The sequence below is a fragment of the Nipponia nippon genome, unplaced genomic scaffold (genome assembly GCF_047370975.1).
Source record: "Nipponia nippon isolate SJK-2023a ecotype South Korea unplaced genomic scaffold, ASM4737097v1 scaffold_29, whole genome shotgun sequence".
NCBI lineage: Eukaryota > Metazoa > Chordata > Aves > Pelecaniformes > Threskiornithidae > Nipponia > Nipponia nippon.
In genome coordinates this window covers 6,706,491-6,734,043 of record NW_028262346.1, presented here as the reverse complement: position 1 = coordinate 6,734,043, position 27,553 = coordinate 6,706,491, and the positions used below count along the sequence as shown (strand labels likewise).

The window sequence follows — 27,553 nt, the reverse complement described above, 5'->3', positions numbered from 1 at the left end:
TAGAGCTGTCCCAATCCACAATCTTATTTCATTTCTGGATTCTGCCAAAAACTCAGCTAAGGGTGAAATGCCACAAATTGAACACCATTGCAAATGCTGCAGCATGTTCACAAAAACGCTTCTGGATAGTGGTGTCAAAAAACAGACTGTCCCATCCCTACTCCTGCCAGAAGGGAAACTTCTAGGAAGCTACTCAGCAGATGTCAAGAGGATCAATAACATAGGAGGCGAATGTCAGAAGAAATATGTGCCATTTTAAAGGACAAAGGAGACATGAAGAATAATTATTTTGCAGACATCGCCTAAATTTCAATAGAGATTAACAATGCTTGTAATGACATTTGCTGAGCGCAGTCTGACACAATTACTCATTTTCAAGAGCTCTGTATCTATCCGAAGTGTAGCCTAAGAGATGAGTGTAAAAGAAGGCTAAGAGCTCGTGGATCTCTTACACTGAAATGGCAGGCATTACGGAGAGATGAGGATGGGCATCTTAGGGCAAGTATGCTACACCTGAATGCCTGAATTTTTTTGTAAGACAGTTGAGCCGTGCATGCTACTTCCTAGTCTATATGCAAAAATACATTTACCCATTCACCATCAAACTACCTTCCTTAAAACAACGTTACATCTGTGTTTGACTGTAAGAGCTCTGTGACAAGGGAATTCTTTGCCAATTCTGTGCACTGGAGACTACGAATAGTAGGGAATTTGGGAATCTAAATAACATTTTGTAGGGAGTCTAGGAGCCGAGCCTTGCAGAAAGGATGTGAAGCGCTTTGAAGGGGTCACTAAGCAAACAGTATTTTAGTTAGGAACTCTGTTTGCCTGTCTCTTATTCAGCAAGTCAAAAATCTTTGCTACCTTCAGGACATCTGCTTCATCTTACATTACAGAACTAAAATTCCACAGCAAGAATCCATTGAGAGGCTTCTGCAGAAGTGACGTTATTCCCATTTTAAGAACTAGATACAAACAGAGTCACATGTTTTGTCCAAGACAGGAAAGATTATGAGTATCAGAGGAATATTCACTTTCCAGTTCTGTGTTAAACTCCAGTTCTTTAAGTGGGAACCTGATGTTTGTTAAAGTATAACAAATAAGATAATAATTCTTACCCGGACAAGTTTTTCTGAATCACCCCTCCATTTGCTGACAATGGTGGATGCTGATATGTTGAAAAAGGTTATATTGCATTCTGTGGCAACAGCCTTAGCAAGCAAAGTTTTTCCAGTACTTACAAACAACAGTGTTGAAGAAATTCACTCTCTGAAGAAATACAATGCGAATGTTTGAATAATTCCCCTCATCCTACTATCACTCAGATAAAAACACTAAAATAGAAAAAGTCATAGAATCATAGAATGGTTTGGGTGGGAAGGGACCTTCAAAGGCCAATCTAGTCCAACCCCCCTGCCATGGGCAGGGACATCTTCAACCAGATCAGGTTGCTCAGAGCCCCGTCCAACCTGACCTTGAATGTTTCCAGGGATGGGGCATCTCCCACCTCTCTGGGCAACCTGTGCCACTGCTTCACCACCCTCATTGTAAAGAGTGTCTTACTCACATCTAGCCTGAATCCACCCTCTTTCAGTTTAAAACCATCACCCCTTGTCCTATTGCTGCAGGCCTTGCTAAAAAGTCTGTCCCCATCTTTCTTCTAAGCCCCCTTTAAGTACTGAAAGGCCGCAATAAGGTCTCCTTGGAGCCTTCTCTTCTCCAGGCTGAACAACCCCAACTCTCAGCCTGTCCTCATAGCAGAGGTGTTCCAGCCCTCTGATCATTTTGTGGCCCTTCCAAGACTGTCTGGAGAAACTCAGGTAATATAGCACTGCAAATGCATTCCCCAAATTCTGAAGTACTACATGCTACAGGCGACTACAGGTCAAGATGCCTTCTGTGGAAAGTACATCTGAACATTCACAGAAACAAACGGAGTTCACTGCAGCGACAGCCTTTGCAGCCTGACTCAGGTGGTACTTGTGCCCTCTGTCCCCTCCCAGCCACACTCATGATGGTAGTGCGTGTGTCAAGGTGGAGCAGAGGGAGCAGTGAGGCTGTGCTGACATGGAAAACACCCAGCTAGCACAGCAGAAGGCAGTGCTTCCACCCCATTTCCAAAACAGAATGCCCAAATGCAGAAGAAAGGAAATTTTCCTTAAGAAGGTGAGTCCATGCCAGATTTATTCACATTTTGTTAAGATCAGGTCAATCCAAACTTGATTTATATGGCCCAAACTGAGTAAAACCAGAGATATAACCACTCCTCTGAATGGTTAGTATAAGTACTGTTTTTTTGAAGATTCAGGTGTAGAAATAGTCAAGGGTTGTGAGAAAAGCAAATGGACAGGTTTGAGTGTGAGAGACAGACGTAATCATCCACTATTGTCCCCTTTTATTTCTCATTACAGAACATGTTCTTTATTAACACATTTGATCTAATTAGCAGCAATGATTCACCTGTGGGACAAAAACAGAAGTAGTGATAAACAAATGGAGATGGTATAAAGCTCTTCATACCTGGTGGTCCATACAGCAATAATCCTTTCCAAGGAGACAGAACGCCTGTAAACAGTTGGGGGTACTATGGAAATGGAAAAGTAATTCAGGGATTAAAAATGTATCATCATCTATAACAAAATGCAAGTGATTCTAACCCCTATCCCCACTACTCCTAACGCATTCAGGAAACCTAAGAAATCTGAAGAGAGGGGGATAAAACCCCTCCAAAACAATATAATATATATGATCTGAGTACTGAGAAAAATACTGTATTTATCATTTGAAATCTGTTTTAAGTGAATTCTTCAAATGCAATTGGTTTGATATTCTCTTCTATAAGTCATTTTCCATTGAATTAATATAGGCCAAATCCAGCACCTCTTACATTGCAAAAGGTGCCAAAGAATAGGACCCAACACTTATAATTTTAATATTGAAAGGCCATTTTCCTACAGAAGAATACGTATGCCATTGTCAGATGAAACAGGAATAGGAATAGTTCTAACATGAACTGCCTACAAAAGCACAGAAATAGTGAGAACTCTAAAACACCACTGTAATGACAAGGAAAATGCTAACGAGCCCAACACTGGTTTTCTCAAAACTATTTAGCGCCTTACCCTTATGGGATAAACAACTGCTTCCTTGACTAGCCTTTTAGCTGCATCCAGTCCAATAATACCATCCCACTTCACGTTTGGATTATGGAGATAAATGTCCTGCAACATACATCACATCCTGTTAGTAAAACTATTTCTGCACTAGGATAACGACCTCTGGCAAAGTAAAAGAATCGACTCAGTTATAAAGTAAGAGTGCTACAAACTGTATTATTTAATGCTACATACTAGGGACCTCCCAAGAGTAAAGCTTACACAGCAATCATTTCTACAGAACTACTACACTGTGCCTTGCTTCCCCTCAAGCCCCTAGTTTCCGTAAGAGCATATACACTGCCAAATGTATATGCTGAGCAGATCTATTTCTCAGATCTGTTTTCTGTTAGTTGGTTTTACTAACCAACTAATGTGTGAAGAGCTATCATGATATGAAGGTTCACCAAGCCTAATATTTTGTCTCTGATGCTGGCAAGTATTGGATGTTTAAAAAAAAAAGCATAAGTAATAGGAGTGACATGTTTGTTCATATTTACATCCATCAAAATCTGCAACCAAAGGACTTTGATAATTAAAATTACATCTTAGTCTTTGAGTTCAAACACCCTTTGACATCCATTCTTCAGTGAATTTCTCTTATCTCTTTTTTGAACATGCTTATTCTGTAGTAATGAGTTCCACAGTTTAATCATATGCAATGTGAAAACACTTTTGTTTGTTTTAAACTTGATGCTCAGTAGCTTTATGGCTGCACCTATTACTTATGTTATAAGTAACAGTGTGTCCTGGTTTCAGCCAGGATAGAGTTAATTTTCTTCTTAGGAGCTGGTAGAGTGCTGTGTTTTGGATTTAGGATGAGAATAATGTTGATAACACACTGATGTTTTGGTTCTTGCTAAGTAGTGCTTACACTAGGCAAGGACTTTTCAGCTTCCCCTGCTCTGCCAGGTGCACAAGAAGCTGGGAGGGGGCACAGCCAGGACAGCTGACCCAGACTGGCCAAAGGGCCGTTCCATACCGTATGACATCATGCTCAGCATATAAACTGGGGGAAGAAGAAGGAAGGGGGGGACATTCGGAGTGATGGCATTTGTCTTCCCAAGTAACTGTTACGCGTGATGGAGCCCTGCTTTCCTGGGGATGGCTGAACACCTGCCTGCCCATGGGAAGTAGTGAATGAATTCCTTGCTTTGCTTTGCTTGCGTGCACAGCTTTTGCTTTACCCATTAAACTGTCTTTATCTCAACCCATGAGTTTTCTCACTTTTACTCTTCTGCTTCTCTCTCCCATCCCTCCAAGGGGGGAGTGAGCGAGCGGCTGTGTGGTGCTTAGTTGCTGGCTGGGGTTAAACCACAACACAGTGAAAAATTGCTATTTACTCCACACTATGCAAGATTTTATATGCTGCAAGAAAAGGTGTGAGAAGCTCTGTAACAGGAGGAAAATTTCCCACTATATGGGAATAAATGAGATAGTGTTTTACTTTGACGAGATGCAGCTGTGCCCTTGAGGCTTGTTACAAACAGGTTCACAGGAATGCAGCTGTGGCCTTGAGGCTTGTTACAAACAAGTTTGTGAAATTTAGAGGCAGAAAAATAAGGATGAGATTGGATACATCCCTGAAAGAGGAATTCGGGTGCACCAGCTTGAAGAACCAATAAGTAACGCTGAAGAGACGCCTGGACACAAGACAGTAGCCAATGAAATGGGTTTTGCTTGCTCGTGAACACTAGATCATATTATAAAAGGGATAGATTGTAAAAATAAAGTGTTATTATCATCGCCATTGCCATTGTCATTGTCGTCGTCTTCTTCACTTGTCTTCGCCTAAACTCATACGCGGAGTCCGTGATTAATTGCCACACCCCTAAGCATCTATCAAAAGACAGTCGGTAATTAGTGTATGTCTTGAAGCACTCACTGAATTAATTTCATTTAATTCATCAAACTTTACAAATCTTCTATGAATCTTTCCATTTGCCTTAGTGTCGTGGTTTAACCCCAGCCAGCAACTATGCACCACACAGCCGCTCGCTCACTCCCCCCATGGAGGGATGGGGGAGAGAAGCAGAAGAGTAAAAGTGAGAAAACTCGTGGGTTGAGATAAGAACAGTTTAATAGGCAAAGCAAAAGCCGCGCGCACAAGCAAAGCAAAGCAAGGAATTCATTCACTACTTCCCAGTGGCAGGCAGGTGTTCAGCCATCCTCAGGAAAGCAGGGCTCCATCATGTGTAACGGTTACTTGGGAAGACAAACGCCATCACTCCGAACATCCCCCCCTTCCTTCTTCTTCCCCCAGCTTATATACTGAGCATGACGTCATGTGGTATGGAATAGCCCTTTGGCCAGTCTGGGTCAGCTGTCCTGGCTGTGCCCCCTCCCAGCTTCTTGTGCACCTGGCAGAGCAGGGGAAGCTGAAAAGTCCTTGCCTAGTGTAAGCACTACTTAGCAAGAACCAAAACATCAGTGTGTTATCAACATTATTCTCATCCTAAATCCAAAACACAGCACTCTACCAGCTCCTAAGAAGAAAATTAACTCTATCCCGGCTGAAACCAGGACACTTAGTAATATTTTGTGGCTTTGCGTTCCAGAGACTAATTGTTCTGCAGAAAATATCATATCCTCAGTACAAATACTTGGGATAAATTCTGCTCTCCAATAAAAACAGGCAGTCCCCAGAGACTGAAGAAAAATTATGTGCTTGTATCCAAGGGGAAAATTTGATTTAATACAATTAGAAAAATTATTTATATAGAGTAGATTACACTTTCCCTTTCTACTAACAGCAAATTAAGATGAATCGGATTTATGATACTAAGTAGAGACTTCCATAACTGTTTCCAAATTAAATTAGATTGTGTTGTGAAATAGATACCACATGCTATTTATTTTTATTGATTTACACAGTGTTGATTACCATAGCAACTAGGAACATACCAGCACAATTTAAAAAACATACCATAACGAAGGCTAAAGCAACCCTATTGCTTTTTGCTAAAGTAGCAGCAAGAACAACACTATTTTAAAGGTTTACCATAAATTAAAAACCAGACAGGAATTGAAATGAATGAGAATTTTCTTACTTTAAATTTGGAAATTTCTTAGACTTCAGTTCTATTAAACTGCAAATGCAAAACTTGCAGATCGAGAATTTGGGCCATATACAGCTATAAAAATCACTCAGCAAAAGTCTTCCAAGCTTTTTAAAACAGCTGGTTTTAAGTATGTGAGAGCAACAGTTGGTACCATTTCTGATGCTTATATCCAGAAAGAGTCACAACACTATCAAATACTGGGATCTATGAAGCCTTTTGGACAAGTGCCTAGCGGGGTTTGGGAGGTGATGCGTGCAAAGCATTTATCTGCTTCGTAGCCCCTGATTCCCAGTAGTCCAGGGCCCTTTTGCTAGACTGCACCTTGACCCACGAGTGAGATGAAATCATGTTGACCATGTTGGGATTCCCTCCAGGTGCCAAACTGCCCATCCTGGAAGAATCCCCCGTCTGCCATGGGATACAGTGTATTACTGATGCTGCCCATGCAGCTCCTGTGCTGGGATGAGGGAAGGGCACTGCTTGCAGAGCCTACAGTAATAGCATCTCTCAACTGTGCCAAGCGAGAAAAGACAAGGAGTCCAGCTCATGCAGGCAGCGCGAAGCAAGGCACAGGACTAGTATCAGAAAGAATGTGGGATTATCAGGGTCTAATTATTTTTGTACATGGTACCTAGTTGATAAACTCAGAATCAGGATATTGCTGCAATATTGGCACACCATCCACGCTGAATACAGCTCAATGCCTCGAATGGAAACTGCACCCACAGAGCTGAATCAAGGTTTTTCCCACCATTTGATCACAGTTAGGTAAGACATTAGATAATAGTTGGTATTAGCTAATACATTTAAATCTCTCTTTTCAGTGAAGCATTGTACATTTTCTGCAGCAATAAGAACAAAGGGAAAAGCTACAACAGTCTCATGGGTACAGCATGATTAGATTACGTGCTTCCCCATTAGAAAGGAACGGCCTTAATTACTTCCTCCCATTGTGTATCAGAAAGAAACATCATTACATGTAAAGAAATGACTTGTTGGGAGTCGCATGATAAGAAAAATAGCTTGCACATTCAAGAATAAGCACTATCTGACAGTAAAAAGAAACAAACAGCTTTATCAGATGACAAAGATAACCAAGATCTCTATATAACCAAAGTGGAGATCCAATCTTACTTTGCTTACAACCGTTGCAAGTTCTCTCATCTCACCAGTCATGCCAATGAAAGCACTAAGGGGTTTCAGTAATCATTCCTAAAAAAGACAAACATAAGTTCTTGTCAGACTTCAATTATTTTTAAACAGACAAACTATGAAATAGTTTCAAAAAAGCTGATACATCATAATATCAACTTTTAAAGCTGTAAAAATATGGATAATAATAAAGATTTTGAAGTAAGCCATATTTGCAGTAACTCATCTTTTCATCGGACAGAATCTAATCCTGAAGTAACATTAAAATGAGCAGCTCTCTTATTGCACATGTAGTCCTAAACATGCCCTACATAGATTAAGAGTGAAAAATGCAAATCATAGAATCATAGAATCATTAAGGCTGGAAAAGACCCTTAAGATCATCGAGTCCGACCCTTAACCCAGCGCTGCCAAGCCCACCACTAAACCATGTCCCTAAGCACCACATCTACACATCCTTTAAATCCCTCCAGGGATGGGGACTCAGCCCCTGCCCTGGGCAGCCTGTGCCAGGGCCTGACTGCCCTTTTGGTGAAGAAGTTTTTCCTAATATCCAACCCAAACCTGCCCTGGCGCAGCTGGAGGCCGTTCCCTCTCGTCCTATCACTTGTTACTGGGGAGAAGAGACCGACCCCCCCCGGCTCCAGCCTCCTTTCAGGCCGTTGCAGAGAGCGATGAGGGCTCCCCTCAGCCTCCTCTTCTCCAGGCTGAGCACCCCCAGCTCCCCCAGCCGCTCCTCCCCAGCCTTGTGCTCCAGACCCTGCCCCAGCCTCGCTGCCCTGCTCTGGCCACGCTCTAGTACCTCCAGATCAATGAAATATCATTCACCACATTGCCCCATACTCTGTTTTGAGTCTCTTCAAGTGTAGCAGTTGCCAGGCAGACTGGCACCACATAAGTTAGATGCACTATCTGAGAAGCTATGGTTTGTGTCAAGGAGTGATTACTTTACTGAAAACTTTCTATCTCAACCATCTAAACTCTGTTCTTGTCTCAACTGAGGTGAATGCTAAATAACATACTGAATTAAAAGGAACCAGAATTTTACCCTCAGAAGTTCTGTGGGTTTCTGCAATTTTTTTTGTGAATTAGAAGGTATCATTTGTATTTGTTGCCTACTTTCATGTTCAAAGAGTAAACAACTGTCAACAAATTAGACCAGTATCAAGTATGACTATCCATTCAAGAAGGAAATAGACCACTCAGAAATCTAAGCCCTTTTTTAGCACTTAGGAACAAAGACAACATCATTGCAGTATTTTATTTTGTTCCTGGTTATATAAAACTGATGTTCATATTCATTGGATGGAAATATGAACAGAAACACTTACTGATGGATCTGGATCACAATTAAGGCTGTTCAAGGCTATTCCATTTGATGATACTTTGCCAGCATCCTGAATTGTCCCATGGAAGTCAATTACTTGGCTCTAAAGGAGAAAATAACGTTGTGATAGGCTTTACTGTGATGGTAGCTCTACTGTTAAAATTGCATTGGGCCAAATTTTGCTTGCCATTACAGCAATGAGTTTCCTTCCTGCACATGCAGTCCTAAATATGGCAAAGACTGACCACAGAATCTGTGGTAGCAATGGGAAAAGAACGCACATCTCCTCAGTCAGTGCAACAATTTAACTGCAGAGCCTCTTATCATCTCATTCAGGAATCTGAAATTTATCTTCAATTTCAGCTATTACCACTGGGTTTTAAAAACAGAAATATTTTTCCTTCTTGATAATGTTTGAAATACTATTTAATGCAAGCACAGCCTCCTATGCAAAGAATTACTCCCCAAATCATAAAATTGACCCTTCAGCTAATTATACGGGAATATTTGATAGAATAGACACAAAAAGCTCTCATTTGGTATTTGTGAAAAACTTCCATGTGTTTTTTTACATACACATTTCTATCATAGATCACATACTAGGTTTCCACCAACCCTTCTTGGGTGAGTGCTGTCTCCTCCAGTTTTGCTGATTGCTGAGATGCTTAAGCCAAAGTCAGATTGCTCCAGAGTAACTGCACTGGCATTATTCTAAAGAAAAATCAATTTTAAAACAGATGTGTTGCCAAGTAGATGAGTTGCAGATATCACTCCATTATAGGTATCACCCCACCTCTTCATACATGCCCAGATGAGCTGTATCATTACGTGGAAATTGCAACAGTAATCCTGTATTTGTCAGACAAACACCATTGTACATTTAGTTAGACTTCATCTGACTGGTGACAACAGTGGTGAAAGCCATGGCTCTAGAGCTCAGCATTCAAGTTATTTCATGCACAGAGCTTCCATTTTAAGTTGTAGAAATCTGCATTTTACATAGCTATGAGAAGGAACACTTATGAACAGTGGAAGTGACAGGCAAGTATAAGGTACAGCATGTCAACTCAGAAATGAGGAGCCATTTTAGGATTATAAATTACTTTGATATTCACTTGCTGTAAAATCCAAAAGTTAATGTTTTTTTTAAAGTGTGAGAACTGGTCAGAGATGAGCTCCTCCCTATGCAGGAATATAGGCAAGGACTTTAAAAAACAAAAAAAAAGATTCTCCTTCACCCAGTTCCTCAAAAGCTATACCAGACACAGTGCTTGCCCACCAACCTGCTGTTCCTGCTCCATCCTCTGTAAGGGATGGTAATAAAGTAGTTTTCACAGCAATCTTAATGAGACTCACAAAACTGAAAATTACAGAGCCAAATTACTCCCCCAATCTCAAACACCTTATGCACTGTGAAGAGGCTTACAACTGACACCGGACTTTCTACTTGGTTTGTTTGTCTGGCTTTCTGGCACTAAAGGATGAATCTACTGGTGCTAATGGGAAAACTCTGGTTGCTTTCAGTATAGGTTGGATTATATGACTCCTTTTCCTCTAGTTTTTGCCTGTGACTTGCTCCCCAACTCACAGCCAGAAAGCATATTCTCCTGAAGTCTTGCATCTATAATCCTTAAACTACATAATTGGTAAAACCCATTAATTACACAATTATTAATTGTGTAACTCACATCATCTTGCTGCCTATAGCCTTTCAAAATAAAATCACATTAATTTCAACTGTAATGCTGCCAAGATAAAACACATATAAACCTGTTTGGGGCTCTCTGTGGTGGATGATTTAAATTCTGTTGTGCTCCCAGGTGAAGTTTTTGACAACGGTCGTTGCACTGCCTGATGTTTGAGCCTTGGGAGACTCTGAGAAGAGCTTGCTGCCCTAGAATGAAAAAAATAATATCTTGAAAGGCTTTCACAACTTCTTTTTTCCTTCAAAATACCAAAAGATTAAAAGGCAGAGTTTTCAAATAAAGCAGTTTTGGGCTAACTTTGCTCCCACTGAAGTTAAGGCATCAATTTCAATCACAAAGTTCAAAGCTTACTGCTTTCAAACACGCCACCCTACCTTATCCACACTGCAGAAACTTAGTAAATTGTCTGCATCTCCATTTAGGAAATAATTCTCTATTGTCCTTTAAAAGATACAGAAAAATGCACCACGCAGTCAGCAGCATGCCTCTAGGCGTTAGTATTCCTAAAGTATCACAACTTTATTTTAACCACGCTGCATATTGCTTCTATAGGAAAATTTTCTGCCCAGAAAAAAATCCATGCATTTCTCTTACCTTCGTGTTCTTCCTCCAGTTCTCAGCTGTTGTTTATTTTCTGCTGTGGTAAAATTAACATTAAGATGGAAAATAATTAAAGCTATAAAAAAGGGCAACTTGATTTTTTTTCCCCCTTCAAACATATTTTTGAGCACACATTCATGACCTTGGAAGTAACAATGCATAAACAGGAACAGCACGATTAAGCGGCCAAAGCTCAACTAGAGCTGAAGCTGGCCAGTACTGTGAAGGACAACAAAAAGGGCTTTTTAAAATATGTTAATAGCAAAAGGCAGGCCAGAAATAACATTGGCCCATTACTTGACAAGCATGGTCACCTCACAAACAGGGACATAGACAAAGCAGAGATGTTTAATGCTTTCTTCGCCTCAGTCTTCAACACCGATGATGGACTCTGGGACCCCCAGAGCCCTGGGCTAGAGAACCATGACTGTGAGAATGACAAACTCCCAACCAGCCCCAAACTTGTACGGGATTTGCTGCTCCAGCTGGATCCCTATAAGTCAATGGGGCCCAATGGGATTCATCCGAGGGTACTGAAAGAGCTGGCTGATGTCATAGCGAGACCTCTCTCAATGATTTTTCAATGCTCTTGGGAATCTGGGGAGGTCCCAGTTGACTGGAAGCTGGCAAACGTTGTCCCAATCTTCAAGAAGGGCAACAGGGATGACCCTGGTAACTACAGGCCTGTCAGTCTCACCTCTGTGCCTGGCAAAATCATGGAGAAGATTATTCTGGGAGTTATTGAAAAACACCTGAAAGACAACGCAGTCATTGGCCCTAGCCAGCACAGGTTCATAAGGGGAAAGTCCTGCTTGACAAACTTGATTTCCTTCTATGACAAGGTTACCCACCTAGTTGACCAAGGGAAGCCAGTCGATGTAATCTTTTTGGACTTCAGTAAAGCCTTCGAGACTGTCTCTCACAGTATCCTCCTGGACAAAATGTCCAGCATACAGCTGGATAAACACATATTGCAATGGGTGAGCAATTGGCTGACGGGTCGGGCTCAAAGGGTTATAGTACATGGGGTTACATCGGGCTGGCGACCAGTCACTAGCGGGGTTCCGCAGGGATCCATCTTGGGGCCAGTGCTCTTCAATATCTTCATAAATGTCTTGGATGCAGGACTGGATGGTTTCTTATCAAAGTCTGCTGATGACACAAAACTGGGAGGAGCCATTGACACTCTGGAGGGGAGAGAGGCCCTGCAGAGAGATCTGGACAAATTAGAGAGCTGGACAATCACCAACCATATGAAGTTTAACCAGGGCAAGTCCCAGATTTAAATACAGACTGGGGAACGAGAGGCTGGAGAGCAGCCCCGCGGAGGGGGATCTGGGGGTTCTGGTCGAGGGCAAGTTGAATGTGAGCCAACAGTGTGCCCTGGCAGCCAGGAGGGCCAACCGTGTCCTGGGGTGCATCAAGCACTGTATTGCTAGCCGGTCGAGGGAGGTGATTGTCCCGCTCCACTCTGCGCTGGTGCGGCCTCCTCTTGAGTACTGTGTGCAGTTTTGGGTGCCACAGTACAAAAAGGATACAAAGCTACTAGAGAGTGTCCAGAGGAGAGCCACGAAGATGGTGAAGGGTTTAGAGGGGAAGCCGTACGAGGAGCGGCTGAAGTCACTTGGTCTGTTCAGCCTGGAGAAGAGGAGACTGAGGGGAGACCTCATCGCAGTCTACAGCTTCCTCACAAGGGAAGGAGGAGGGGCAGGCACTGATCTCTTCTCCCTGGCGACCAATGATAGGACCCAAGGGAACGGCAGGAAGATATGTCAGGGGAGGTTTAGGTTGGACATTGGGAAAAGGTTCTTCACCCAAAGGGTGGTGGAGCACTGGAACAGGCTCCCCCGGGGGGTAGTCACAGCACCAAGCCTGACACCATTCAAGAAGCATTTGGACAGTGCCCTCAGACATATGGTGTGAATTTTGGTGTTGTCCTATGCAGGGACAGGAGTTGGACTCGATGATCCTTGTGGGTCCCTTCCAACTCAGGACATTCTATGATTCTTTGATTATAAGCAATGCAATCTTGCAAAAATGTTTTGAAAACAAACTGATATTGGAGAGAGCAGTTTGGCTTCAGGCTTGTTAAATTTTAGGCTCATTCAGTCTTTGGCTTCTTTGCTTACATTTTAAAACCAATATCATTTTCACAGTAAAATGGACACTACCAGAAATTAGATCGAGCACAATAAACTAATTTAATATATCACACAGAATTCTTATTTAATGCTAATAATTTTTTCATTGCTGAATTGGAAAATAAGCATTTACCTCACTCTTCTCAATAGTAATTTTATCATGTTCAACATATCAAGACAGCATAAATGTCACATTGCAATGGTAGTTATCAAACTGTTATTTTTTTTGCACTTGTATAATTTGAAACAATTTCTGTCAAAGAAAAGCTTTTTTCACAAAATGTCAAACTCACAAAGCCCAGATGTGAACTCATAAAGCTGAGGGTTTGTATCATACTAGCATGCACCTAGGTGTTCCAAAGTACATCTCCTATCAGTGTTCTCTGTGCAATGCTCTTGCACCCAGATTCTCATACGCTTACATAAAATAATTCTTCCCAAACAGCTGTTTCACTGAAAAAGCTGGGAAACACAGTGTACTTAGAGGCAGCAGAGCCCATGTGCGAAACTTGTAATCCTGCGGGTCCATCTACAACACTGCAAACTGCAATCCAGCATGGAAATGAGTTGGTTCTGTAGGACTTGCTGAGAGTATTACAAAGAATTTAGTAGGAAGGAACACCACACTAATCATTTTGTTTGGTCTGTGTATACCATGATCTTACCACGGACACAATTTAAGGCACGTCACAAACTACCAGGCAGCAGCTTCTCGAAAGAGACACATGCAGGAGGGAAGCTGTTTAGGCTTCAGGGAAAAAGGATGATACATCCCTGCCAGCATAGTTGCAACTTTGGGCTTGGGTAATGGTAGAATACCCCATGTCTGAGTAGCTTCACCGACCAAAAAATGGATACTGAGAGCCTGTGTGTGTCTAAGAGATTTACTGGCTTTTGGGGAATTGTTCACATGGATCTAAATTCATGGATCCAGCCTTGGCTACCACTCAGTTTGACTAAGTATGATGTGATAAATGCTTTGTACTACATTTTCCTTCTTGATTCATAACAAATCCCTTTGCTTTTGTCCTGCAAGGCTGTTCCTCTTTGTATTAACACCAATCAATAGGTTCTACCCCTAAATCTCTCTTTCATGCAGATAATGCTTGCTTCCAGCTGGTACTGATATTCTACATCACCATGAATGTAATGATGACTAGTAGCTTTGGTACCTTTCAAAATCATGTCACCTATACAGGTAATTTTATTATACTTATATGTTTCATTTACCTGTGATTTCAAAGTTGCTGGCAGCCATATGAAACAATGACAACTGCTCAGAGATGTTCCCTGGCCAATCATCCCCCTCTTTGATGATTATATTTTTCTTACAAGACAAACAGGTAGAGATGTTGGTGTTTTCTGTACCCTCCAAGCACTCCATAACAGATTCTTATACAGTTGTTTTTATGGCCTCTATAAGTTACATTTTGTGCTCAAGTACAAAACCATTCAGGCTCTCAGGGTCATAACAGAATGCTCATATTCTGATTTGCCTTATTCTGTATCATTCATTTATACCTCAGACTTTAAGTCCTTTGGAGCAAATAAACCTATTACTTGTTTGGCACATTACCTTTACTATTTGAAAATGTGCAAAAGAAATGGTTAATGAGACTAGTGGTGATAAACCTTTAAGCACTAGCTTGCATGAGCTAAGTTATACTGTTTCATTTAAGTGGTTTATTTTAATTTCAAAATTAAATCCAAAATAGAACAGACTTACTATTCTCTCCCCATGAGAAGAAAGTGAATATATCTATGCATAATACTTTGCACTTACATGGCATTTTCCAATATAAAAGCAGTTTTTAAAAGACACAAAAATATCACCTTCTTGTTCCTCCACATAAAGAGAGAAGGAAGAGCAGAAGGGCTCAAAGCCCCATCTCTCAATTCTTATGTCCTATGTGCTAGAACTATAGCTCTGTAACTGTAAGAGAGTTCAAACATTAAACGCTGACATACATGAGAAGGGCAGTGAGCATATCAGGCAAACACACATTTTAGGCTTTGGAAACAAAAACACAGCCACATACCAGTGTCCAGGACCTTTTTGGTAATTTTAGGATACTTTTGAAATTTTACAAAGTAATAGCTTTCATATTCCATCAAAATTGTCTCAAGATCAATGTTGTCACAAACTTCAAAGCCACGCAAACTTAATTTCGTCTCTTGTTCCAAAGCATTTGCGGCATCGACATACCTGGTAATTTCAAGAAAGCAAAGATCAAAAAACTGAGAGTCATTATCTCATTCTGATTTTTGAGAGAAAAAGCAAACAATAGCATTAGTAAGTATACGGTATTTTTTAACCCATCCACAACTCTATTTATTATAAAAGCATAAACTCTATTTAAAAACCCTTTGCTGATTGCTCTAAAGTATTTTTAAATTATATAGGACATTTTTGTTCCAGAAACTGAAACAATTTAGCAAAGTAAACTGCCAAGATATATAATAGTAGTTTACCTCTTTCTCACATCAAACCAAAGGGCCATGCTGTCCATCCACCCAACATAGGACAGAAGGACACATTACGGGAGGTCAAACACACACAAACCCACAAATGTAGAGCACTATTATTCAAAAAACATACCCATTAAATAAATAAAAAAATCTCCTCGTTCTAATTTTGCATTATGAGCTTCTGTACACATCTCATCCTGTGAATTAAGACAGAACTCTAGATCAAATGTAATATTCTCTTTATTGCTGTAAACAGCATCTAAATGTAGCCTGTGGAAACAAACAAATTAAGACAACAGCATGTAAGAACTGTAAAACAACTCACTGTTAATAAACAGAAGGAAAGTGGTTTTCAATGTAATTTTTCTTACACATTATCAGGGCTACTGGATGGGTAGAAACCTTTTCCTAGAGAAGAGAAAATTACTTTGAGGCTGAAAAAAATAACTTACTTCCCTTACTATGGTTACAGATCTCCAACATGTTCAGGCTGCTGCAAATTTCAGGGTAGGACTCTTGCAGACCTCATGCACAGTGTCTCGAAGGGCTGTGCAAGGAAATCTTGTGCTCCAGTGTGGCTGCGTCCCTGCCTCTAGAAACTAGAAACCCATTTTCTTAGTGCCTGGAGAAGGGGGGGGATGGAGAAAAGATCTGGGATCTGCATAACTACACTACAAAGACCAGCTGTACACTGTTGGCACCTCCCAATTCATGGACCTTGATATATAAACACAAGTGACATACAGAGTACTTGAAGAATTAGTAGTTTGGGATAACACCAAACTCACCCAATTTTAACACAGGAGTGACCAAAGTCAGGTCCCAACATACAGAAATTTCAACATGGAGTCAGTCCCATGGATTTCTTCACACAGACTGGAGAACCCAAAGTCATTCACAAATGGTTCAGCGAGAAAAACAAGGCAGCGCAAAACATCTTTGCCATAATTCAGTGAAGCTACATCTGGGGGAGCATAAAGTGCAATATCAAATATAGCAAAAGGGACACTGGAAACAGAAATCTCATAAGATACTGGAACAAAGTCTTACTCTGATGAAACATGCCATATATACTGAGTGCCTGCAGAGAAACCCTGAGATTTTAGGGTAATAACAGAAGTTGCTACAAGGAAAGCTCTAGAAATGAGCGTATCGACTTTGGTCTGCCTCACTGGGATTTGAAGCTGGGACCACAGGAAAAGCAGGTATGGCCAAATCCACATTTAGGCAAATGAATTATTTCCTCTCTTTTAGGATGCTGGCATTCAGCATTATTTATGAGGACCCAGCGCGAGCATGAAAGACTGGCACTTATTCAGTGGATGAGGAAAGAGCAGTAGTTTATGTTGCTTGTGTAGTACATATATATTCCTGATGCCATTGCACAGTAATGCATATACGGACTCCCACTTCCACCCCCAGTTTCCCTCCCTTCTTTGCCAATCGAACAGTGCCTGCATCCATCCCTGAGAAAAAGCCTGGCCCAAGTGTTAGGGACCTGCAGGAGACAAACCCACAAATCTTTGGCCCCTTCACACTGGAAACAGAGGCCCAGCATCTGTAGCAGTGACTTCTGCTGCTCTCTGCCAGTGCCTGACACACAAACAAGCCAAAGAATTACTACTGACCAAGGCTTAAGTTTTTAAATCCCACAAGATGTGTAAAAGGAATATCCATACGGAAAGAAAATTACCCTATCCTTCCCAGTCTCTTGGAAGGAAGCATCATTATAGTAAAGTGCAGATACTGGAGAATCATTTATTCCTACAAGCAAAGGTGTGTTTGGGTGGTGCAAGGTACTGCAAAACCAATTTACCTCTTGAGCGTGCCTTTCCTTTGTCAGATCAGACCTATCTGCTCCTTCTGCTCTGTACACAGCAGCGGATATCATACAGCGTTCTGCTGCTAATTTAAACACTTGAGATGATAGATAGTTTTAAAATAAAACAAAAGCTGATTGTGCTAATAACCCTCCGTGTGTTTGCCAACCTGTAAAAAGTACTGGATAGACCAGGTAAAAGGTCTCCCAGTCTAACAGGTATTTTCTGGGATGTTTGCTTCAGACGCGGAGCCATCTAGTGACACAACTAGGAAAGGTATGGGGTTTGCTTTTAACAACGTTTCCTGCGGGGTGAAAGTACATTTGTATTTCACATATTAATAAAAAGATTGGTAGAATCTTCATTCTGGTTTTCTAGAGAAAAGAAGCAAACTGGCTGGGGAAAAAGGAAGAACCCATACCCCACTTCTAGTCTTTACTACTTTTTATTGTCTTGTTATGCAGCCGCTCTTTCTGAGTCCATAAGGAAGCTACAATACCGTTTGCCTTTCAGTGGTGGTACAAAGATGATTTTTCTAAACCATTTTAGGGAGGAAGAGTGCTGTGTAAACACTTGGTAGATCCGTAACTCTTGAACGAAGGAGATCAGTCCCTGAGAGGTGCTGCAACAAGAAATGAACCAATTCCGAGAACTGTTATGAGCAAAGAGAAAACACTGACACCCTGGGATGAAAGGATCTTTTCCTTCTTATTGTTTTGAGGTGCTGGTGTTTGGAAAACAGATTTTGAATTGTGGACCTCTTACCATTTCTCCTGGATGATCTGAATCTTCCGAGACAGGGTTGGAAGAGCAAGAAGGAAGCTGGAGTCATCACTTGCTAAGAGTCCCACCTGTACATTCTTCTAAATGCTCCTGCTGTTTTATGCTGAGAAAAATTAACTGTTTTTTAACAGAGAAAAATTAACTGCATTTCCCCATATATCAAAAGGCAAGATCACAGCTACCTCTGAATATTTAAACACAGTATGAAAGCTACCTCTGAATATTTAAACACAGTATGAAAACACAGTGGTTGCCACAGAAGACAAACACATCAAGTGTTTCATGGTTGAGTATTTACAGTAATACTCTGATGAGAGAGGAATTGCATCTGCCTGATAAACTGACAGGGCTTACAATCCATGCTTGGAACCTTCCTTGAAAATGATTTGTATTCTGGTGTGTCTTCTGCTGCTGTTAATCCCACTAGGTTACTTCTGCTATCCCTAGAGACATTTTAAGTTCTAGTATAAACAGCGATATGGTGATGGGCAGCATCTCAAATACTCTTCTAGGTAGAGACTTGCTTTGGGCAGTATAGGATAACATCGTGTCTATGTATGAGCAACCCACTTCAACCTTAACATAGTAACATAGTGTGCTGCTGCAGCCAAGAAGGCCAATAGGATGCTGGGTTGCATCAAAAAGGGCATCACCAGCAGAGATAAAGAAGTCATTACCCCTCTCTACTCAGCGCTTGTCAGGCCACACCTGGAATACTGTGTACAGTTCTGGTCCCCGTTATACAAAAAAGATGTGGACAGGCTGGAGGGGGTCCAGAGAAGGGCCACCAAGATGATCAAGGGTCTGGGAAGCCTGCCATATGAGGATAGGCTGAGAGAGCTGGGCTTGTTCAGCCTTGAGAAAAGGAGGCTTAGAGGTGATCTCATCACCATGTACCAGTACTTAAAGGGGAGCTACAAAGAAGATGGAGACTCCCTTTTCACAAGGAGTCACATGGTGAGGACAAGGGGTAATGGGTACAAGTTACTGCCAGGGAGATTCCGATTGGACACGAGAGGGAAATTTTTCACAATGAGAACAGTCAATCATTGGAATAATCTCCCCAGGGAAGTGGTTGATTCTGCCACACTGGACACGTTTAAGACTCAGCTGGACAGGGTGCTGGGCCATCTCGTCTAGACTGTGCTAGAAAGGTTGGACCAGATGATCCTTGAGGTCCCTTCCAACCTGGTATTCTATGATTCTATGTTCTTCTTCTTGTGTTGACCAAGCAGAAGCAAAAATTAACTTTTACATTAAAAAAGAGCCCCATGTAAAATCAGAAGATAGTTTGGACTGAGAGGTTCATTCTGTCTTGTGTTAATAAGAATGCAAACAGCAATGGCTACTTTTGAAAAGTCAGACATCTGTCCAAAGAAAATTAACTAAGCCGTTAATCAGTTGATCAACTGACAAAGACTTGCATTAGATTGGATCTGAAAAACAGAACAGAGATATCAATATCTCCGGTCCCAGTTCTGTGAAGTTTCTATAAAAGAAAGAAAAATTAAGGACCTTTCAATATGTAACTGTTACCAAATCATAAATCTTGCGAGTCAGTAGTGCAGAGGTCCCACAAAGCCACGTCTCCCTGCCTTTCACCAGTCTTACCCTACCATGTACCCTATCCAAGAGGTATATGAACCTCTGCGCGTGTCGGTGCCACCAGCAGCTTTAGCTGTCCACTTAAACCAGCTCTCTGCCCACACTGGTCTCCTTTCCTGAACTCCAGTTTATTCTCTAGGGACCGACCCCCACTGCAAATACGTCCACAAAATAACATGTCTGCCACAGTGCACACAGATACTAACACTGCCCAGGACTCCTGCTGTGTTTAGAGAAGAAATGGTAAATCTTATACGGCATGAAAAAAATAGGAGTACTTACGAGTGCAAAAGTTACTTAAAATTCAGTTTAGCTTTACAGTGATTTAGCCTTCCTGTTTAATTAGTATTTAAAATTGCATATTGTTTATAGCCACTGGTATTTCAATAGATGTTTAAGTGTTTAAAGTTTAATAAGCTTCCATTCTTAAAAGAACAAAAAATGTATGTAATTAAATTTTCAATTACTATAGGGGATTTTAGGGTCCATGCAATTAATAAAAGCTTAAGGCACTTAAGCATGATCTTGTTTTAAAAACTAAATAGTTGAGCACTTAACTAATTAGCTCCAACACTTATAGTTTATTTCTAGCTTAACAAAAGTGGTGCATATTCCTTTCTTTGCAGCCGTTTAAACTCTGTTAGAGTCATGCATCTTTAAATGCAATTGTTTGTTTAGTCATTTCCATACCTTTTACTAAAATGCATTTACATTATAAATCAACCTAGTCTCTTGTGTAATTCCATCAAATTAATGGACCTACTAAAAGATTAATTTAACCCCATAATGTTTCATTATCATTTGACCCTATATTTCTGCATGAATATATTCGAGACCATGAAGAAAAGTTACAGAGTAAGTCAGGGTCTGAGAAGCCTGGGAATAATAACTATACTGCTGTAACATTGTGCCCTTGTACATCCAACTGAGGCAGTCAATAAGATGAGTTCAGAGGGATCTGCGATCAGGAATTCAGACAAGAGGCAAGGGGTTAGCTCTGTAATCACACAGGGAAAGATCTTATCGTAATACACATGCAGTGTCCCTTCCCTCTTTTTCCTTTGGAATCCCAGGACAGCTGCCAAGTATGGGGTTCCTCAAGATCAAGCTGGCACCATGTACCAGGATAAGGAGAGTAGCTGAGGCATGATGGACTTGCCCAGTTTTCTTCCTCTCTCCACCACCTCAGCTTTCCCTCTCCCCTAACCCTTTGCATGTTATACTTGCAGCCTTGCCAGGCTTTTTAGAAGGTTGATGTTCAATTATTGTTTGGCTTGCTGACAGTGTTTTTTGAGAAACACAAGCAGAGAAGGAAAATGGTGAGTTTTAAACAATGTATAACTTGGCTTCTATTGAATAGAATTTCCCAGCACAAAGAAAAGGCGCTTCTTTACTCTCTTCTCTCTTCCAAAGTATACAAGCCTGCTGCAAACAATAGAGCTGGCAAAGTTTCTCAAGAAGGATTACAAATAGCTTTCATAATTAAAAACATACAGCAAGTTCACCACAGAAGTTATGGCTGTCCTAGTAGTAACACTAGGATGCACTTGTTACATTTAAAATCTAAAGACATTTTACAGCTTGAGTTTGGTGCACTGAAAACAGAAACCTTCCGATTTCTCCCCCCATTGCAATAGTTACATACTGTCTTTCATTAATTTGTGCTCCGATGCTAAGAGCCGCTCACAGACCACTATTACCTCCCTCTTTTAACAAGAACATTGCTGAAGCCAGGTTTTACACTGTCAAGACTTCACTAATTTGAAGCGATATGTGTTATGAATACATAAAAATGAATGGACACAAAGCATGGTGAATTATTAAACAATACAAATTAAGGATGCTGAATTTTCATTTGTATGAATTTGCAAAGTTCTACTGCAGATTACAATAATATTGCTTTTCAAGAGTGATTTACAGAACAAACATGGGAAAGATTTAACAATGAAAAACAGCAAAATGCCTCACAAAACAAATTTCTTTGATTGTAAGTCTACACTGTGTAGCTGTGAGCAGTCATAGAATTGTAATGCATATAGGAATTTATTTTTTGAAACACTTTCCCCAAACTGGTAGAAAGTAACAATCTCTGTTCTATGGAACAGATTAATGGAAAAATGCAATACAGATAAGAACAGAGCTGGGGAACCAGGAATTCCAGTAATTATTTAGCACTACAAATTAAAGATGTAGCAGCCTAACTTTTATATACTGCATTGGAATACTAGAATTGAGAAACCTGAAATTAAGTCTAGGCTTCCTCCACAGAACTCAAGAGCAAGAATCAAAAAATCCTCTTGGCAGCTTCAGGCTGTTCCGTAATCACTAACTGGCTTAAACAAAGTAGGCTCCAAACTTCTGTCCCTCTGTAGAATATGAACACCTCCCTCTACTCTGTACCCAAAATATAAACTCTGATTTTCACATCCATCCTGCCAAAAAGCTATGGAGAAGTCAGTTCACAAAGCAAACCAACCCAAACCTAGTGGTACAGCTCAGCGGGAAGAGTTCTTCAGCTCCATGTCCTACTCCCACAAATGTTTCTGCATTTAGCAGTCAAAACCATCCTTGAGACCAGGGCCACGCAAATCCCCATTGAATCACAGAATCATTAAGGTTGGAAAGGACCTCTGAGATCATCAAGTCCCACCGTTAACCTAACTGCCTGGTCCACCTCTACACCATGTCCCTAAGGACCACATCCACACATTTTTTGAATACTTCCAGGGACTGTGATTGCACCACGTCCCTGGGCAGCCTGTGCCAATGCCTGACCACTCTCCCCGTGAAGAAATTTTTCCTAATATCCAACCTAACCCTGCCCTGGCGCAGCTTGAGGCCGTTCCCTCTTGTCCTATCCCTTGTTACTGGGGAGAAGAGACCGACCCCCACCCGGCTCCAGCCTCCTTTCAGGCTGTTGCAGAGAGTGATGAGGGCTCCCCTCAGCCTCCTCTTCTCCAGGCTGAGCAACCCCAGCAGATTTGTTTTTCTCGTCTTCCTTCTGCACATTAACAGCGTTTCAATACCACACCTTAGGGCACCATTCTCAGTGGTTGGTATCTGAATCCACTTTAGGGCTCAGAAAGAAACTGTGCTGGAGGCTCCCATTCCTAGGTAAATATATGATCTAGTAATCTAAGAGGTTGACATAACCTAAAACTCAGTCTCAGAACTCCTCCCAAAACTACCTTTTTATGAGCAAGCCTGCCCTATTCACGCACAGTGGAAATAGGGATTTGTGTATGCATACAGAGCACTCAACACCTTTGTGGGAAAGGTTTTTAGCAGCCCTGCAGGGCAGCCCTACAGTCTATCTTACTCCAGCTGAATTTGACCAGTAGATGGAAGCAAAAGTACAGGTTAAGAAATTTAGCAAAATTCTGCTCCTTCTGGGCTTCCTGGAGCTCGACCCATCCGTGGGATGGAGACACGGTGGGACTGTAGAGCTCTGACTTAGGGAAAATGAAGCTGAGGGAGGAAGGAATATGGACTTGTCCCCTTTCGCTGTATCTGCTCCTACCACGACCATGCAACGGACAAGGGCTATGGAGAGCAAGGGGGCCTGCCCTGCCCTGAGGAGCCAGCAGAACAAGAAGCACTTTCCTCCTGTCAAGGGAAAGGAAACGAGAAGGGGGGGGCTGTGGGAAGCCCCCACCCTTAAAGAGAGGCAGGACTGCCATCACACCGGTGGCCCCAAGGACCTCCAGGCTCAGCCCTCCCCACGTACGACCGGCTCCGTCTCAGCCACTATGACCCCACCATCTCCCCCAAGCACCTGCGCGCTGCTCCCTCGCGCCTGCGCAGAAATGCCCCCTCCGCGATTTCCATAGCAACGGGGACGCGCAGCCGCCCGTCCTGCCGGTTCTTACCGTCTCCCTCGCCTGGTAGGTGGTTCTCAGCGTTTGGCAGGAGAACTCCATCGGAGCGGGGCGGGGCGGAGCGGAGCGGGGCGGGGCGGGGCGGGCCACAGGCGGGTACAACCCGCGGGGAAAGTCACAGCGAGCTCCCGACAGCACCTGACCCACACCCCGCGGAGGCCAGCGGGCGTCGTGAGGGAGAGACCCGCCCTACCTCCCTCACGCAGCCAATCGAGACGCCGAAGGGTGAAAGATTGCCCGAAGAACTGTCCAATCACGAGTGGAGTAGGGGGTGGCTGTTTAAAAGATGGGCCAATCACGGTGGGGAGGAGAGGCGGGGCTGACAGTCATGCCGGCCAATCACTTCTAGGCTCACCTGTTTGTCGGGCTGTGAGGGGAGTGATGGAGATGTTGGGGGCCGGAGGCGGTCTAGACCGGACCAAACCAAACCAAACCAAACCAAACCAAACCACACCACACCACACCACACCACACCACACCACACCCCACCCCACCCCAGCCCAGCCCAGCCCAACCCAACCCAACCCAACCCAACCCACTGTTAAACATGTCCAGCTCACCTAGACAGGCGAGATGCGCCCGAGAAGAGGCAGAGTGTAGTCTACCCCTTGCATCAAGGATGCCAGCGTGCTGGTGCTGAGGGAATGCAGGGCTGTGAGAAGGACCCTCTTCAGAGCACCTGAAAGCTGTTTATTAAACTTGGCTGCCTGATTGCTGCAGCCTCCTGGGTTCAGGATGTGAATTACTGGTGGGGTGGGTTGTGCCTGTCGGATACTGTTTGGCTTCAGTCCAGCTGGAGGAGAACATTAGAAAAAGAAAAAATTCCTGAAAATACATGAAAGGGAAGTTAGAGCATGCAAAAGGGTTGCTTGGTGACAGCCACAACAGGGCACGAAGCGGGACAACAATGGTCAAAATGAGGAAGAGCGGTCTTCTGGAAACACCCTGTCCTCTGGTATGTGAGCACTTCCCAGCCAGGCAGCTGCAGGTGCGCGCTCTCCCTGTGTCCTGCCCGTTGGAGACCAACAGCTACTTGGTTCCACCAGCTGTTCTTGGACAGGGTAACTACCAGATTCTTCACATCCATGCCATGCTACACTTGCTCAGCATCTTCAAACCCATGTTCTCCAGACACCCAGACCTTCCTCTAAACACTATCTTGTTAGCAAATAATTAATCGAGGCTTTGAATATTATTGTGCACTTAAGAATAGTTATTGTATAGGGTAATTTAGAAAAGATAAATTACATGAATTGTATAACTACAGGTGTTTTATGTTAATCTAAGTCCATGCTACACTGCTCATTTTGTCCCTGTATAGCCCTATCCCATGACTGGATTAATCACCAGCCGAGTTAATCAGTAGATAAAGATAGATGTAGTAAGAAAAGATGAATAATTGAACAGTTGATTAATACATTTTAACTGATGTAGACATTAGATGAGAATAAGGGTAAGGTGAGCATTCATAATATAAGTTAAGAGGTCAGATTCTTAGAATTTAAAGACAGTTTTAAATAGAACATTGTGAAACTAGACGTAGAAGGGAAATAAATGACTTCATAGAATCATAGAATCGTCAAGGTTGGAAAAGACCCTTAAGATCATCGAGTCCAACTGTTAACCTATCACTGCCAAGTCCATCTATACCATGTCCTCGAGTGTAGTAAAGATAAGGGCTGGCGACCGGAAGATCACGTGCTGTACGGAAAGAGTTAAGGGTCGACCCTCCCTTGTCTCCGCCCCTTATAACATGACACACCTACTGCTGGGGGTATAAAGCCCGGGTCGGCTGGAGATCTAGTGGGATAACCTTCATGTGTAGTGTTTGCTACACAACCAGGTGCTGATCAACCTCAGCATGTGATATGCATAGAGGAGGATGCGGCATCCCCTCTCACCAAAAACACTGGTGCCAGAAAAGGAGAGGGCTGCTGGGACCTCTTTGTAACAACAGAGTAAGAGGTTCACCAGGGCCATGGTTACAATGATCCCATCTAAGGGTTGAAGGACTTTGTGCCGGATGGCATTACTCATAAAGGCAAAGAGCACAATGAGGTTGCCTATTGTGCCAGTAAATGCCAAGAGATAAATGAAGATGGGAATAGGGTTACGTACCGTAACTGATGCCTGAAGAGGGGCTCCCATAGCCTTTCCCAGCTGCTTTCCTAACTTCTTTCTCCTTGCCTTGGCTGCTTGATCCTACCACATCTGCCTCTGGCTCTGTACCACGTCTCAGTGGTAGCAGTGTTGCTATCGCCTCTCTCCATGGGGCCGTTCCCTGCTCCCCGCCAAGGTTTGCAAGCTACAGCTCCACTGCTTCGATTGCTTTGCTGCCTGAGCAGCTGCTCTTATCTCACTTGGAAGGGCCAGGGAGGGTGGAGCTGTGCTGAGACTGAAAATGTTGCATACGTAATTAGAAAGGTTTGCAAGTGAAAAGCCCTGCAAGAAGTGGTGGGTTTGGAGGGAGTGCTTCAGAGCTGAGGTTAGCCTGAAGCTTGCACTGAGCACTGGGAAGACTGCCCTGCTGTGGCTGGTCACTCGGTGCTGGAGGTGGTTAAGGAAAAGTCTGGCTTGATGGGACAGGGAGGTGCGTGAGTCCCTGTGTGTGTGAAGGTGAAAGAGGAGAGTTGTTCTGAGCAAACACTGGGGGAAAAAAAGGTATCAGAAAGAGCCCATGACTGCAATGCAGAAGTCCGTGTCTTAACTGTTGTCCAGCTCTCTCCTTCTTCTACTCCCACCCATCCCACCCAGCAGGCAACGAACCTCATCGGAGCCCTCGAGCTTGATTTCCTAGTCCCTCAGGGCTGACAGATCTGCCTCAGGGCATGCACAGAAATGCCCCGCTGGAGTTATCAGAGCTCACCAGAGATCGTCAGTGTGGCATGTATCAGCATCAGGCAGAGACAGTTGTAGCTGCTTTGTTAAAAAAAGGAAAACTCTGGTGCAAACACTCCCCTTGCACTTAAAGGCAGAGCACCTGCCCGGATTCCTGTCACTCCCAGGAAGAAGCTGTCTGACAGCTGGGCTCCTGGCTCCCCGCCGTGCAATCATAGAATCATAGAAACACAGAAACATAGAATCATAGAACAGTTTGGGTTGGAGGGGACCTTCAAAGGTCATCTCATCCAGCCCCCCTGCCATGGGCAGGGACATCTTCAACCAGATCAGGTTGCTCAGAGCCCCGTCCAACCTGGCCTTGAATGTTTTCCAGAGATGGGGCATCCACCACCTCTCTGGGCAACCTGTGCCAGTGTTTCACTATCCTCTTCACAAAACATTCCTTATATCTAGTCTGAATCTGCCCTCTTTTAGTTTCTGAGCCTAACAATCAACACCCGTGCGCCAGATATCAATGGAAGGTGTTACCCCAGGGCATGAAAAACTCACCAGTCTTGTGTCAAATTGCTGTAGCTGCTGCGATACGCCCTATTCGAGAAAATTTCCCTACGGTCATCATTTTCCATTACATGGATGACGTGTTATTGGCGTCCAACCAAGAGGAGTTACTGGAAAAGGCACGCGTGCAGCTGATAGTCAGTTTGGAGCGACATGGGTTACACATTGAGCCTCGGAAAACACAGGTAGGGCGTGCAGTAAAGTATTTAGGTACTCAACTGAGGCCACGAAGCGTGACAGCACAATCATTTGAAATTCGGACTACACTGACAACACTCCATGAGGCACAAAAATTAATTGGACAACTATTGTGGCTTAGAAACTTTATTCCAATATCTGAGGCAGAAATGACTACCTTATATCAACTCCTGAAAGGAGGAGATTCCCCCTAGCTCCAAGGACTCTTTCAAGAAACCATCAGGAGATTCTTAGGACAATTATGGAGCGAGCCCAGCA

At 42.8% G+C, this 27,553-nt stretch overlaps 1 protein-coding gene across 1 annotated transcript in view; it reads right to left on the bottom strand.

Moving 5' to 3' along the window:
- The window catches only part of KATNAL2 (katanin catalytic subunit A1 like 2), a 32,866-nt gene extending 17,524 nt beyond the window's left edge, over window positions 1-15,342 (bottom strand). The window contains 8 exon segments of the mRNA XM_087763656.1: window positions 1,119-1,237; window positions 2,521-2,584; window positions 3,123-3,221; window positions 7,352-7,429; window positions 8,701-8,799; window positions 10,467-10,590; window positions 10,997-11,039; window positions 15,183-15,342. Of these exon segments, the coding sequence (XP_087619782.1) occupies window positions 1,119-1,237; window positions 2,521-2,584; window positions 3,123-3,221; window positions 7,352-7,429; window positions 8,701-8,799; window positions 10,467-10,590; window positions 10,997-11,039; window positions 15,183-15,255 (699 nt within the window). The 5' untranslated portion in view covers window positions 15,256-15,342.
- Window positions 15,343-27,553: the final 12,211 nt, after the last annotated feature.